General features: G+C 38.3%; 1 protein-coding gene across 4 annotated transcripts in view; it reads left to right on the forward strand.

The window, feature by feature from the left end:
• The window catches only part of UACA (uveal autoantigen with coiled-coil domains and ankyrin repeats), an 84,922-nt gene that overhangs the window by 42,137 nt on the left and 27,910 nt on the right, over window positions 1-14,875 (forward strand). For 3 of the 4 annotated variants that reach the window (XM_081048778.1, XM_081048780.1, XM_081048781.1), the window contains exons 2-5: window positions 3,617-3,750; window positions 7,933-8,021; window positions 11,062-11,126; window positions 11,923-11,980. In XM_081048778.1, the coding sequence (XP_080904904.1) occupies window positions 3,617-3,750; window positions 7,933-8,021; window positions 11,062-11,126; window positions 11,923-11,980 (346 nt within the window). Of the gene's footprint in view, window positions 1-1,066; window positions 1,523-3,616; window positions 3,751-7,932; window positions 8,022-11,061; window positions 11,127-11,922; window positions 11,981-14,875 lie in introns of those variants that run through there. The other variant, XM_081048779.1, reaches the window with a different exon arrangement.

Genomic DNA, 14,875 nt, shown 5'->3' on the forward strand with positions numbered 1-14,875 from the left:
AATACTACATTGTGGTGTATGACCGTATGTATTTTATAATTAGAGAATCTGTCTAATATTTTAAAGTTAAATCGTGGGAAGTGGAGTTCTGGATGAAGTTCATAGCTGGTAGGACTATCTCTAGTATAGCAGTCACCTCCTTCCTGTAAACACTTACGTTGGAATAGTTTACATTCCCATGAAACTCTTGTCCCAAATCTGCCTTTTTTGGAGGACGGGTAAACTACTCTTGTGTTGTGGTGGTGACTGGAAGGTAAAACACATCGCGGAGCTTGCAGATGTTTGTTACCATCCTTGATAATGTTCAACAGAGCGAATGTAGAGAAATTGAGGTGCCTGCTGGGTCCCCAAATGGAGTTTTGTTTACAGCCTAGCTCAGTGTTGGGTATACACTTGCCTTCTTTAGTATTTCGTCAGTTTGTGTTTTAATCCCTGAACCCTCACAATTTGATTTTCCACTGATAAAATATTTACTTGTCATATCAGGCAGGGCACTAAACTTGGAAACGAAGAGTCCTGGGTTAAATTTAAAATTGGTGGGAAAGTGGTGATCGTAATGCAGTCTATTTAATGTCTTGGCAGTGCCCCTGGCGCTTCTCATTTAACATGTGAGGAGACAGACTGGCAGCAGCTGTAAACTGACACCTGGTTGTGCAGAGGAGACTGATACGGGGAGGGCGGAGAACCGAGAAAACGTGAAAGTGTTGTGTCCTTGTGTGTTTCCTTAAATTAAAGTGTGACACATTTGCTTAAAAAAGTTTTATATTCCGTGTATCAGCGCTATTATTATAAGTTCATGCTAGATGATCCCAAGACTGAAACCGGTTTTAAATATTGTCTTGTGGAGTCACCGAATGTGTCTCTTAACAATATTGCCATAATGTCACCCAAGTTGTTTTGATATAAGTGGCACGTTTTCCAGTATGTTTAAGGCAGTGGCCCCCAACCCAGCAGACCTGGTTGATTACTCAGAGGAGAAGCATGCGTTTGCAGTATATTCTTAGCTTCTGCTTTCTATCACTCAGCTGTCAAGTCCTATGGAATCTAAAATAGAGCCCGACCAATGGGAGACAGCGTCCACGCTGTCCACAGAGGGTGTGGAGGTGGCCAGTGTTAGCGTGCACTGCAGCGTCCCTGTCGCAGTGCTGGGGCAGCGGGACGCCCAGGGGGAGCCCCCGAGAGGGACAGCTTTGAAAGACAGCTTCTAAAGAGTTACAAATAGGAGGAGTTACGGTACCTGCCTCGGAGGAGCTGCTCCCCAGCAGGTTCTGCACAGCCAGGAGGGTCATTTTGGAGCGTTATGCAGGCGGAGAAGGATCCCGAAGACGAGGAGAACATCGTTAGAGATCCGAGCTAAGTGCCGCCCAGCATGCGGGCTGCAGCACGGCAAGGGCTGTGACGCTGGGGCTCCCCGGGAGCTGCCGAGATTTGTAACTCAATGCGAAGCAGTGTGCTGGTGGCAAGGAGAAACTCAATCCCCTCTAGGATGAACTGTTGGTTTTCTTGTGCTGCTAAGAACAGAGTAGGTATCCCTGGCGTCCAGGGTAACGGGATTCTCTGTTAGGCTTTCTGAACTGTGTTCTTTGAAACTGTGCTACGCTTTTAGTAAGTTTGGTTTCTTTGTCTGATATTCTTTCTGATTTATCTGATTAACAGGTTGGGGTTAGTGACAGAAAACAAACGTTCTTGTTTCTTTTTTTTTTAGGTTTAAACAGCACATGATAGAATCTTAATAATTAAGCAGTATTTATGTTAACTGACAGCGGAGCAAAATGGAAAACCGTGCATGCTTGGTTGAGGAGAGGTGAAAATCACACGATAATATGAGACTTTAGTCGTGTTTAATTATCCTTTTAAAAGACTTACTTTAAGATTTTAACATTTTTAGTGTTTTAAATGGCTCTTTCCTCCACCAGAGAGTTACTTGGAAATAAAGTTGAGATTGTTTTATTGCAAGGATAAATTAATCAATGCAGAGCAAGTATTTGTGTCCTAAACATGACTTAATCCCTTAGGCATCTGAAAACACAGTCTCCTAAGCCTACATACATCTTCAACCACTCTCCAATTTAGAGTCAGTCAACTGTTTTGTTTTAAAGCTAAGGAAAGGGGATACCTAAAATGTACTTTAGACTTTCAGCCAATAAATAAGTAGGGCTAGCTCTACTCAGAGTTGTCAGTTTGAACTTTTAAAGTTACGAGGAAGTGGGTTCATCTCCAAATTTGATGAATTTAGAGACAAGTCTGATGTTTGTTGTATGCACTTGAACCAGATTCAATTGAAAGATTACATTTCAGGAGTGGGTTAACATTTTAATGTATTTATTTTCATTTATTTTTCACTTCGAGTATTTAATGAATACATTGTTGATTTAGCTAGAAAATTGGTGATTTTTTGTTGTTGTTGCTTTGGAGAGGATAGTCGATAAAAAATAATCATACTGATCAAACATTTAGAGGATGTGCATCATACAAATGATTCACTTCCCCTCCCCCAGAGATTTCTTATGGTATTTGTGGACATAGGAATTGCATCTTTTTTTGTTCTAGAAATAATACAGGCCTTAACACAGAATTTAGCAATAAGTTTGCTGCATAATATTTTGAAAGGTTAAAACCTTACTTGTTTAAATATTGTATGTTTTAGTGCTGGGTGCTACATTTCTGCTTTACTAAGAGGAGATCCAAATGACTGGCTGCACAATGTCTTGAATATATTTTCTCCAATCAAAGCTAAAGATAACCTTGATATAATTACAATGTGTTTTTTTTTAAATTGCCTTTGCTCTTCCTTTTAAAACGTGCACTGAGTTTTTGTTAAAATTTAAAAAATCGTTTTTTAACAAAAATAATATATTTGAATGTAAAAAAGAAGGGAGAAAATGAAAGTCACCTGTAATCCTATATTTTAGGATTTTTAAGTAGTTGATTCGTTAGAGTCCTTTTTAAAGTTTTTTTCTATGTAGGAATTTATTTTTATCCAAATATATATGCATAATGAATCGCTTTTTCTATTGAGTGGTGTTTGTGTGTGTGTGTGTGTGTAATTTTTCTCCATCAATATATTTCCAACAGTACTTTGAAACAAGTTTTTAAAACATGTACAGAATTACACTGCATCTGAGAATTTTGGGAGATACGTAATCAGAGCCAAATCTGAAAGTTGGAGATTAGGAAAAGCACATTGATTTTGGAAATCATGAGAAGTTATGGTTGGGTTTGGCCACTTAAGTCTTTTCATGTTCCTGGAGCCTTGACTTCTCGAATCTGTGAAATGGGGATGATAATTTTAGTTTACTAGGGTTGTTTGAGTAATTCATGCTTGACACAGGGTAGGGGTTCAACAGTTATTAATTTCCTTTCTTTGTTTCTGAAAAGAACAGAGAATATGAGAAACATCCTTTTTCTCCAACGTGTAATTTAAAATATTTCTTGTATATCACGTGTTTTGGAAAGGTTCTTTTTGTGAAGTCAGCACAGCAGAGAGAAGGAAGTTTGGGGTGCACTTGAAAACTGAGTGATGTATTATATTGTACTGCTTTTCCTTCCTTCTTTAGAAAGTCTTACCAGTACAGAATATAGAAGATGCATGTTTACTTCTTTTTCATTTTTGTAGCATGTAGCAGATTGGAACAAATATGATGACCGACTGATGAAAGCAGCAGAAAGGGGAGATGTGGAAAAAGTGTCCTCAATCCTTGCCAAAAAGGGCGTCAATCCAGGCAAACTAGATGTGGAAGGCAGATCTGCGTGAGTATGACTGATCATTTCCTAAAGGGCGTTGGGGAGACCCTTGGGGTCCACATGAAGTTGGTGAATTGTGGTTATCAACTTTTTAATTTAAGTAGTCTTTATCAAAACCCACACTATAAAATCTTTCAGACATCGCTTTCGGGCATTCTGGAATAATAATTGTTCTCAATTTGAAAGATTTCCAAGCTAGAGAAAGAATACTAACGTACCACTAGTGGTCTAGTTCTTTAGGCCCTGTGGCAAACCACATTCTGTGGTCAGATTTCTCATCTTCCTTATCATGTTTAATCTTCACAGTGGCCCTCAAAAAGAAGTGGGGAAAGGTTTACAGAGATTAAGTAACTTGGTCTAAACTCAAAAGTCACAGAGCTGGTATGTGAACCTAAGTGTTCTGTCTTGGAAAAGTTCTATAAATTACACTCTTTTCCTCTCAGTTCCCAGTCCATTTGTATACTTGGGTAAATGAGAATGACATTTAGTTTAAATGAGAATGTTGAGAGCAGACAGGGGAGCAGAATCACTTTTGTGGCTTAGGGAGATATGTGCCCCTTCCCTTTTGTTTTTGTGTTACCGAACCTGTGGACTTCTGGTTTGTTCACATGCTTATCTTTTCCCCCAGCCCTGCCCGGCCTTCACTGCTTCCTGTGCAGGATGGGGAGCAGCTGGGTTAAAGGGTTAGTTAGTAAGATCCAGGTTCCGTCACCATCATCTGTACTTATAGCAGTTAAAACCATATCTGGGAAACCTTCCAAAGTTCGAGGTGAAAAGTCATTTCCTAAAATTCCTCTCTGTCTTACGCTTGCATGAGTTTATTTCCAATATCGTAACTGGAAGCCAGATACTGAATGTAGAGAGGAATAATTAAGAAGTGAATAGTTAATGTTTCATGTGGGTCGCTACCTTAGAATGCTTAGATACTCAAGAATAGTAAATATAGCAAAGCATGACTTAAAAATTAAGTTGTTTTTAAGAACAATATGTTTGAAAGCTTCCAATTTTTATATGCTGTTTCAATTTTATCAAGTAGGCAATTTGATCGCTACAGAAACATTGGTTATTTTGAGCCCTGCTCCTATTTTTGCTAACTTTTAAGCTGTAGATAGAGCTCACAGTGAAAATAGTGAAAATTTAATATCTAAAGGTGACTTTGTTTTTCGTGTTTCTTTTTTCCCAAACACCAAGATACTAAAAGATGAAGGGAATCTTCTTTGGGATGAAAATCTTCAGTGAAACCTTCTTTCTTCCATTCTGCCCATCCACGCTTTGAATGTTTTGAGTGAATGGTTACTTGAGTTTTTGTTTAGAATTTTTTGATCTAAAGTTCAATTTTGAGTGAAATTGTCTTATTGGTCAGAGTTATAAAAATCTGGTGTAATTTGGTAAACTATGAACTTTAGTTTGTGAAATATTTGAGTAGTTTTAGTCTTTGAGGTTTTCCCCATAGGAGGTAGAATTCTTTCTGGGATTTATAGGATAAAGTATTTTCCTTTTGTTACTCACACACACACTGTGTTCTTCCTTAATTAAAGCATTTCGTATGTAGTCAAATATACAATGTGTTACAAATATATTTTCTGTATTATCTGTGATGATACAAATAATTTTATTTTGGATGACTTTTGTATGTGTGTCGGGGGGCGGGGGGTTAATTTTGAAAGTTAAGACAAAAGCAGCGTGTGCTCCTTAAGCTCAGTCCAATTTCAGAGATGTGTGTCGGGGGGCGGGGGGTTAATTTTGAAAGTTAAGACAAAAGCAGCGTGTGCTCCTTAAGCTCAGTCCAATTTCAGAGATGAAGTATTTGAAGCCTGGCCATAGTCACTGCAAGGATCTGTTTCCTTCCTCTTCACCTCTTTTGGGATGTAGTCCTTCGCCAATGCAAAATGGGGCAGATTCACCAAGAAACCCCACTGCCCCTGGAGAGCTGTGGATTCCGATTCCTGCCTCCCCATCCCCTCAGGCTGTCAGAAGTGCTGTTCAGCCTCCCAGCTGTTTTCTCTGGAATCAGCAATTGCTCTGGCCCAAAGTGGCCTCAAACACCAAGCTCACCTCATCTGTCCTTCCCTGCAGCCTGACCTCGTACCTTCTTACTATCTCGTTAGCTCACTGATGCCTTCAAACATATGTCTTATATTTTATGCAGCTTTTCTAGTCGTGCTCAGAGGTGGGGATTATCCATATTGCCTGGATTTCCTATTACAGAGGCCGAAGTCCATGGCTTGTTTGAAAAAAGAAAACGTATTGATTTTTTTAATTGCAGAAGAGTTTCCATAAAGCAGTTTTTCCAATTTCCTTTACAACTCTTTGCATACAATTTAATGATTCATATAGCTTCTTTCTGAAGCACATCTGCTCTTTATAGCACACCAGCATGGGGAGTGCACTGCAGATTTGTTGTGATTTCTGCCCTTTCGTACTTCATTAGTATAATTTGATTTATTTTGAAGAAAGACATCTTCCTAATTTTGTGAGCTAAGAAATGGGAATGCGCAAACAAAAAATGATCTCTCCAAGATTGTTGAGAGACTAAAAACCTTTGCTTGAAGGAAATCACTTCAATAGGTTGTCATGATGCATTGCATAGTGTAACCCCTTCAGTGTTACAGAGATTAATTGATACCCTCAGGCTTACAGCAATTTAATTCTATACGGAGAACTTATCTGACCCTTACGAATGCTATATCCCTTTTATCAGAAACATCTGTTTCTCTTTAACTCCAACTGTACACAAATCTGCTTTACTTTATTTAATTATGCTTGGTCTCTACTTTCCATTTATATCAGTTATAATACTAATAGAGAGACTGAGTGTTGCAATCTCTGGAAATAAGTTTATAAACTCCAGATTTGGTCTCCCAGCAGTCAGTTAATTCAAATATTTGAGGGCCCATATCTCACTAGTACTTAAGTTGGTCCTGGGAATATAATAAGAGACAAAACAGACCAAAATCCTTGCTTTCATGGAGTTTATAGTTGAGTGGGAAGAGATTGGTCCACAATAAAGAAAAGCAACCCTCAATGTATATATCGTTCTATATAGAATAATAAAGGCCAGGGTGGGGGGATTAGAAATACTAATCCAGGGAGGGGGGAAACGTAAAATGTTTAAGTGGTGCGGTCAGGGAGACGGAGTTTGACAACAGTGTGTCAGTGTCTAGGCACCCGGCGGGGCACGTGCACATCTTTGTCTGCCGGCACCTTCCCAGAGGTTAGAGTATTTGTGGAAGCCTCCGTCCTCTTTCAGCCTGAGTGCAGCGTCCTTGCCGACTGTATTTACGTAGTAGTTTGGATTTGGTGGCGTGTACTCACTGTCAGTTCCCACTGCACACGAAGTGTTTCTGTCAGTGTTTGTTGATGGATAAAGTGTTAGATGATCAAAGACACAATGGGATATTCCATGTTACATCTGGAATATTTAACGCTCGAAGTTACTTTTTAAGTAGGCTTTACTCGTCTTGTTACGGAACTTGTTCAGTTATGCCTGTTTATGTGAAACTTCAACCAGTCATACAAGTCCAGGAGCAAAAGGAAGAATTAGGTGGCACTTGTTGATGATGCGTTCGGGGAAGATGATGATGATGCCAGTTCTTTTATGGCTTTCAAGTGTCGCTTAGTTTGTTGTTCTGAACTATGCCAGCTTTTAATCTGATAATCCCAAAGAGAAGGGATAGTGTTTTGATCTGTCGCTGGCCTTAGCATTCAGCTGTCATTTCTTTGTTTTGGCAGTTTCGGTATATTTGAAACTAAGCAAAATAGATATTTTATTTTATTGATATCGCCGGTGGATAGAAATGCTTCAGGGCGTTTATGAAGCTCCAAGCACCAGTGCCTTTACTGTTGAAGCAATAATCGATAGAGTTAATGATACTATAGTATACATTTCCTGTTACTGAGACTATTGAATATTGGGATAGTCCATTGATTCTCAGGAGGTATTTCTAGAAACTATTGGCCCCTTACATACATTTGTATTAAAATGAGTTTTCCAGTCATATGGAATAGGTTTCTTTTTTCTTGTATTAAATATATAGGCGCACCAGCCTTTAAAATGCGTGCGTGTGTGTGTGTGTGTGTGTGTGTGTGTGTGTGTGTGTGTCTGCTGACCAAAGGTGACATTAGGGTCACATTTAAGATGACCGTTGCTGGTTTCTGTGGCATAACAGGTATTTTCCTCTCGTTCAGCTTCCATGTCGTGGCCTCAAAGGGGAACCTGGAGTGTTTGAACGCCATCCTCATCCATGGAGTCGACATCACGGCCAGTGATACCGCAGGTGCGTTTGCCTCCAGTCGGTTACAAGGCAGAAGGAGGAGCAGGCAGTGCTCACTGCTCATGTTCTTCCTCAGACCCAAGTGTCATTTAAAACGAGACGTCCTTCCTTTTGTCTTTTAAGTAGCTGAGGAAAGGTTTGCTTCTGAGCCACCGTTGGGGAGAGGTCAAGTACAGGAAACTTAGTGGAAAGGATTACTGAAGTGACCAGCAGCTGGAGACCTGAAGTCTAATGCTGGTCTTGATAGTGTCCGGGGTCCTGGAATCTCAGATTTTGAAGAACTGTGAGGGGCCATTTAGCTATGCTCACACACTGTCCAGTATATGAACCGGGTATGTTGTGAGGTCATTCGGCATTTGGTTGGACACGTCTTGTGATGCAACTGACTGCCTTAAACAACCACAACATTACCGGTAACGACCGTCACCAGAACAGCTCACTCTTACGTAACGTGTAAGCGCTTTCCATGTACCGACTCCTTTTGTCCCTGCATCACCGCAGAGGTTGTGAGGCTCAGGGTCGTCGAGGGGGTGAGTCCCGGGCAGTGTGTGTCCTTAACCATCAGGCCTCACAAAGAAACCTCTTCCTGTTTGGTGAGCTGTATTTATAAAACATTATTTCTTGTACACGGTTTAAGTCCATCTCTGACCACATCTTCTGCTTGAACTTGAACATCATACCCATGTCTGTCTTTTAAATTCTTGCGGCGGAAGTTTGTGTGCCCATCCCAGGAGAGACCTTCACGTATTTGACTATAGGTGCTGGTTTCCTTCAGTGAGTGTGTTGGCTTTCTAGTCGTCAGGAAAACCACTCTCAGTTCTCTGGGACTCGTGACAGCTTGTGTCTCTGCAGTTCTACTGCGTTATTCAGTTAGATAGGAGGTGACCAAGAACAGAGAATTCCTTTAACAATTTTAGTATTTTCTCCTATGGCTCCATGGGTGGACAAATAAATATCGCTGTTAACCAGCACGGCGTTTAGAAGTGGAAGGGAGGGAGAGGGAGAGATTAAAACTGAGTTAATGAGGAAACTACCTAAAGATAGGTCAAATTCTGAATTAAAGTCCAAACTATTTATCAGTCCCCTTCGAAGCAACAAAAGAATGAGTCTGTTACTTATATGTGCTTTCACTGTTGCAGAGGAGTATTTATTTTTAGAAATTTTGGACTAATCATACCTCTTTAGAACTCTTAAGACTTTTTAAATTGATTGTGCTGATTCTAATTCAAACAAGTATCCTTCTTACTTTTGTCTGTGTCCTGTCTGCTCTGGACATTTTTGCTGAGGGGCCAGTCTAGTGAGTTTTGCCCTCCCTCCTTCAGAGCAGGTCAAGCTCAAATGCTTCCCAAGCCCAGCAGACATCGTTTCATATACCGCATTCTGACATACGCTGCTTACCTCTGGCTTTTGTTTTAGCTGTTGTTTAGTCATGTTTTTATTTGCTTTGTTTAATTACATTTGTCCTTACAGTTGTCCTTTCCCGAGCATAAGGCCCTTGTCTCACTTGTTATTGTCCTGTCTCTTATAATCCAGACGTGGCTATTTGATAAAAATTTGATTTAAAAAACTATGTATTTTTATCTTAATTCCTTTATTTGCTAGAAATATGAAAGTATATTGTAAATAACCAGATTTCAAGTTAGTGTGGTTTTGACATATTTGTGACCAGGTCTTGCCAGATACACACCTTTGGTATAATTCACGGTGCTAAGCTTTAGATCTGCTGTTTCCCTGACTTTCACTGCTCTATCACAAGAGGCTAGATTTGAATTTGAGTAAGGAAATACCTGACCCTACATTTTTATGTGACCAAGTTTGTGTGGCATTTTGCTGAACACCAGGTTCTGTCACTCCTGCGCCTACTCCCACCATTCCACTTCCTGCTCTTTCGTACTTCCCATGCAAGTGACAGTTATTCTAGCCACTGTTCACCATGTAAAATGTTTCCTGGAAACTTGTGCATGAACAGTAGCACATTGAACTTTGAAATCATCGCTCTGACTTATTTGTAACCAGAGGGTTTTAGGCAGGGATGAGTGTCTGGTGTCTGTATCTGTTCAAAGACCCAGACTCACTGCCTTTGGTTCCGGGAGCGGGGTAGTCAGCTACACAGAAGTGATCAGACTCAGGAAAACTTATCCACTGCTCTAAACTCATGTAATGCTGAGTGATAGTTGGAAATCAATGTAGTCACTTATCCAGGAGGAACAGAACTTAAGCAACTTCTTTTCTAACAGAAATGTCTACTTGTGAAGTCAAATCATTTTTTAAGAAGTTTGTGAAGTTAGAGGGAAATTCAGAGCATTTAAACATCGGAAGCTGGAATAGCCTGGTGAAACCTTTACATCTTTCACCATTCAAGAGAGATGTATGTGTAAAGAAATGTAACTAGGAGAAATAGTTTTTGAGATAGAATGTTCTCTGTGAGCGTACATTTTTCAGTAATCAGAGTTAAGCTTGCAGATTATCTGGTAACCTTCTCTCTGCGCGGCTCCTTGTCATTTCCGTTAAAGTTGCACATTTTAATACACATAGTCAAACAAGTCTGAGTTTCAGAGACACGGCCTCTTAATGAACTTAGAATTTTAGTTGAAGCACAGAAATTAGAGAATACCTTTCTTTGACTTACATCACTTAACTTTCTCCATTTTAGCGTCCACACTGCCTATTTGGAAATGTTATAAGAAATCTAGCCATCTTTCTCTCCCTTCTTTCCCCATTTTCTTTTCCTCTTTTTTTCTCTTCCTCCCTTTGCTCTGCCAAAATTTAGTTACCTTACTCTGTCTCAGGCACTACTCTAGGTATTAGAAATACGGGACGAATGAGACAAAATTCTTGCTCTTTATGCATTTGTATGAGTATGTTTAATTTTTCTTCCCACTGTCATTGTTTCGGAAGTGTGTACATTATATCTTATTAAAATATCAACCCAGGTGAAACATCTTAGAAACTGAGCGCGTGCTCACAAATTAAGTATAATTTTAAACAGTGCATGACATTTCTATGAAAGTTCACATCTATTTTAAATTATTTTCTTTCACAGGAAGAAATGCTCTTCACCTGGCTGCAAAGTACGGACATGCATTGTGCCTGCAGAAACTCCTGCAGGTAACAGAAGCAGTTCATGTTTTGGCTTTATTATTTCAACAGCAAATAATAGATATGTTTTTGGAATTTGAGATCAAAGAAAATAGTGGGCTAACTTTGACTCTTAGCTTACATAATATTTTTTTCCATCATTTGTGAAAGAATGTGAACAATAAAGAACAAAAACTCTGAGGGAAGTGAGTTGCATAACTCAGTGTATTAAAAATAAATAACAAAGACATGACCTTCCTGTTGACATTAGATGGAGATTGGAATTTTCTGCTGTCTGTTAGACAACATAAGATGAAGTGACACAGCACAGGACCTGTGTAGCTCTGTAACCAGTAACTTACAGGACCTACTGTTAACCGTTCGGTAAACTTGTAATCAGGTAGCCACAAAATCCTATGAATGAGTGGGCAGAATTTTCAATGAAAGGGTCCAGTGATACATTTCTATAAACATTTTTGACATTAATAGCAGAACTCTTGGTTTTCTGATTCACTTGTTAAAGCTTTAACTCCTGCTGATAAAAAACAAAAACCAAACAAACAATAACATAGTTTCTATATCCCAGGCTATTGTAATGTACCATGTTTTCCTGTTTGGAGAACTATTGTTAAATTTACAGTGTAACATTATTATATTTGTTTCACGTCAAAATATTTAGTGGCTTGTCTAGCAGTCTTTGTGGGCTTTTTTTTTTTTTTTGATAAATGGAATATTTTAAGATGAAATAACAGCTGTTCATTTGAACTTAGAGATTTAATTTTAAAATAACACTCTTTAGGATGACTACATTTCTTGGTTTTAACAGTACAATTGTCCCACTGAACATGTGGACCAGCAGGGAAGAACCGCACTCCACGATGCTGGTAAGCAAAGGCTTCACTTGGACAGAAACAAGTTTGGTAAAATGCCTAGGCATTTAAATTAATTTCAAAGTTTTAACATGCATACATTCATATAATTCACGGAGAAACAGAATAGTATATGGATTTTTTTTTACCTAAATTTGAAATATTTTAGATTGTGCAGCTTTAAAAGATTCATTCAGCCAGCCAATATTTGTAGGCCAGTTTGATAGATACTCAAAGTCTGCAGATGAGTAAACCACAATCCTGCTCTCAAGGAACTCCAGGCAGAGAGGGGAGGGGAGAGGAGGGGAGGAGAGGGGAGGGGAGGGAGGGGAGGGAGGGGAGGGAGAGAGAGGGAATTGGCAGGAGAAATGGGAGGAAGACTTCTCTTTCTTGAAAACTACATTAACCTAATTAACATCTCTGAATCTCATTTTTCTCATCTTCAAAATGAAGTTAATACTACTGCAATAAGTGGTTATAATTAAATCATAAATAGTGCCTGGCATGTAGTAACTTCTTAATTAAGGGTGGTGGTGACTATTTGGTTTAGAGGTGTCAGTGCTGAATTTCACATCACTGTAACGTGCTATTTTTAAAAAAGATTTATACTAATAATTTCACAGATTTTATTACTCATACTTGTGTATTGTTTATTTATCTGTGTTGTTCTTTATTTGTATTGTTCTTTAGGTGTCTTAAAATACTTAAAGTTAGATATTAAGTATTTTTGGAATGTAATACAGTCTGACCTTTGGCCACTCTTCTAAGTCTGACATTCCTGCAGTTTACTAGAAGGCCAAAGGAAAGAAAAAATATTGACCCTCTCTTTTCACATATGTGGAATATCTGCAGTAGATTCAAGTGCTCTGCATTAAAAATGCATTATACTTGAAATGTCCTTCAACTTTCATACCTTAATTTTCTTTGTTTTTTTTTCTTTTTACATTTCATGTGCTTTTATGATAGTGTAATTTTTTTACACAATGCATTCTTTATTTTTGTGTAGAATGTTATTATTTTCAAAGCATTTTCACATACGTTATCATTTCAACCTTACAGTGACCCCTGTGAGTCAGTACACGTTTTATTTTTTATGATAACTTTGTAGTGCTACTTAAATAAAAACATAAGCCTAGATTCATAAGTGCTGTCCTTATCAAGTTTGTACAGTTGCGGAATCATCGAGACAAAATCAAATTAAATTTAAAATAATTAAAAATATATATTTGTAATCCTTATTGGCTGTGCTTGATGGAATCTTAAAAATGATTTTGTTACTTGCTGAAGTATGAATATGTGTCGTGTGATATTTTCGATCTACCATCTTTTCCTAGTTTTTAGAAAATTAATCCAACATTAATTATTTTTAATTATTTATTATGAAAAATTTCAAACATACATAAAATTAGAGAGTATATTATATTAAAACACCTATATACCCTTCACCTTCAGCTTCAACAGTTATTAACATATGGCCAACTTTGATTCATCCATACCATCACCCACTCAACTGACATATATAAATCCAATCCAAGACATCATATAATTTGATCCATAAACAATTCAATTTGTATCTCTAAAAGATAATGATTCTATTTTGTAACCTAAGTGTGATACCATTATTACATTTAATGCATTTGAAATGTTTTCAATGTTGTCTAGTCATTGTTCAGTTTTCCCCAGTCTTTATTTTTATGCTTTTTCGAGGTGTAATTATATACAAAATTGCACATAATTAATACATAATTAATGTGCACTTTAAAATATAATAAGAGGATACATCTCATGTTATGTGTTCTTATCACACATAGAAAAAGCTACCAAAAACAAAATAAACACACATATATACTCGCGACGAAATTTTTGGAGGTAAGTATGCGTAGTCCCTTGTTTGTGGTGATGGTATCACAATATATGTGTATGTCCAAACTCATCGAAATGTATACATTAAACATATGCAATTTTTAGTATGCTATAAATTTTATTATTCCTATATTTAAAACTGATACAACTTAATCAATGGAAATCTTAGTATTTGTTCAGTAGGTGTATGGGTGAAGTTAGAATGAAGACTAAGTTTATGTGATAAAACAACTCCAATGTCAGCTGCTTATAAAAAAAATGTTAAGTGGTAGTGACTGACCAGTGACTCAAGGTCATTCGTGAACAGAATTCTTTCTGTCTCTGAGTATCTTCATCAACTGCGTGGTTGAAGCAGGGTTGCAGTTATACCCATGTTCCACCTAGTAGGAAAGGGAAAGAGAGCATGGAGAAGCACATGCCTGAAGTCTAAGACCCAGATTTGGAAGTGTAGATAGCCCTCTACTCATATTCCATCCACTAGAGCAAACTCAACTGGCTGTATTGATCTGCAGAGGAGCCTCAGAAATGCAGTCTCTAGGTGACCAATCATGGCCAGGCTGCTACACTGTAGAAGAAGGGAAGAACAGAGTTTGATAACAAATTGTATTTTCTGCTACGGTCCACCCCTCTAATTCCAGATATTACCGAAGCCCCTACTTTCCATACATAGAACTCTGCACCCCCTCCCAAAGAGAGAGGATATATAAACCAACCCGTTTGGCTTACTAGGATTCCTGGACAATGTGCAGTTTTGTCTTTTGGGCTCTGATTTGTTATAGCAGCACCTGACAGCAGTATTTGTCTTAGGCTAAGGCTAGGCTGCTGTGACAAAGACACTATAAAATAACATTGGCTTAAAAACAAAACTACAGAATTTATTTCTTTCATGTCATAGTCCTGATGTTCAGATTGGCTTGTGCCTCTGCTCCATATGGTCATTCAGGGATCCAGATTTCTTCCATTTTGCAGTTTTACCATTGCCAGGGGTGTTGTCCTCATCTTTAAGGCTAAAGCTGATAGCAGGCAGCTCTGTTTTCCTGTTAACAG

Source organism: Rhinolophus hipposideros (genome assembly GCF_964194185.1).
Source record: "Rhinolophus hipposideros genome assembly, chromosome: 5".
Taxonomy (NCBI): domain Eukaryota; kingdom Metazoa; phylum Chordata; class Mammalia; order Chiroptera; family Rhinolophidae; genus Rhinolophus; species Rhinolophus hipposideros.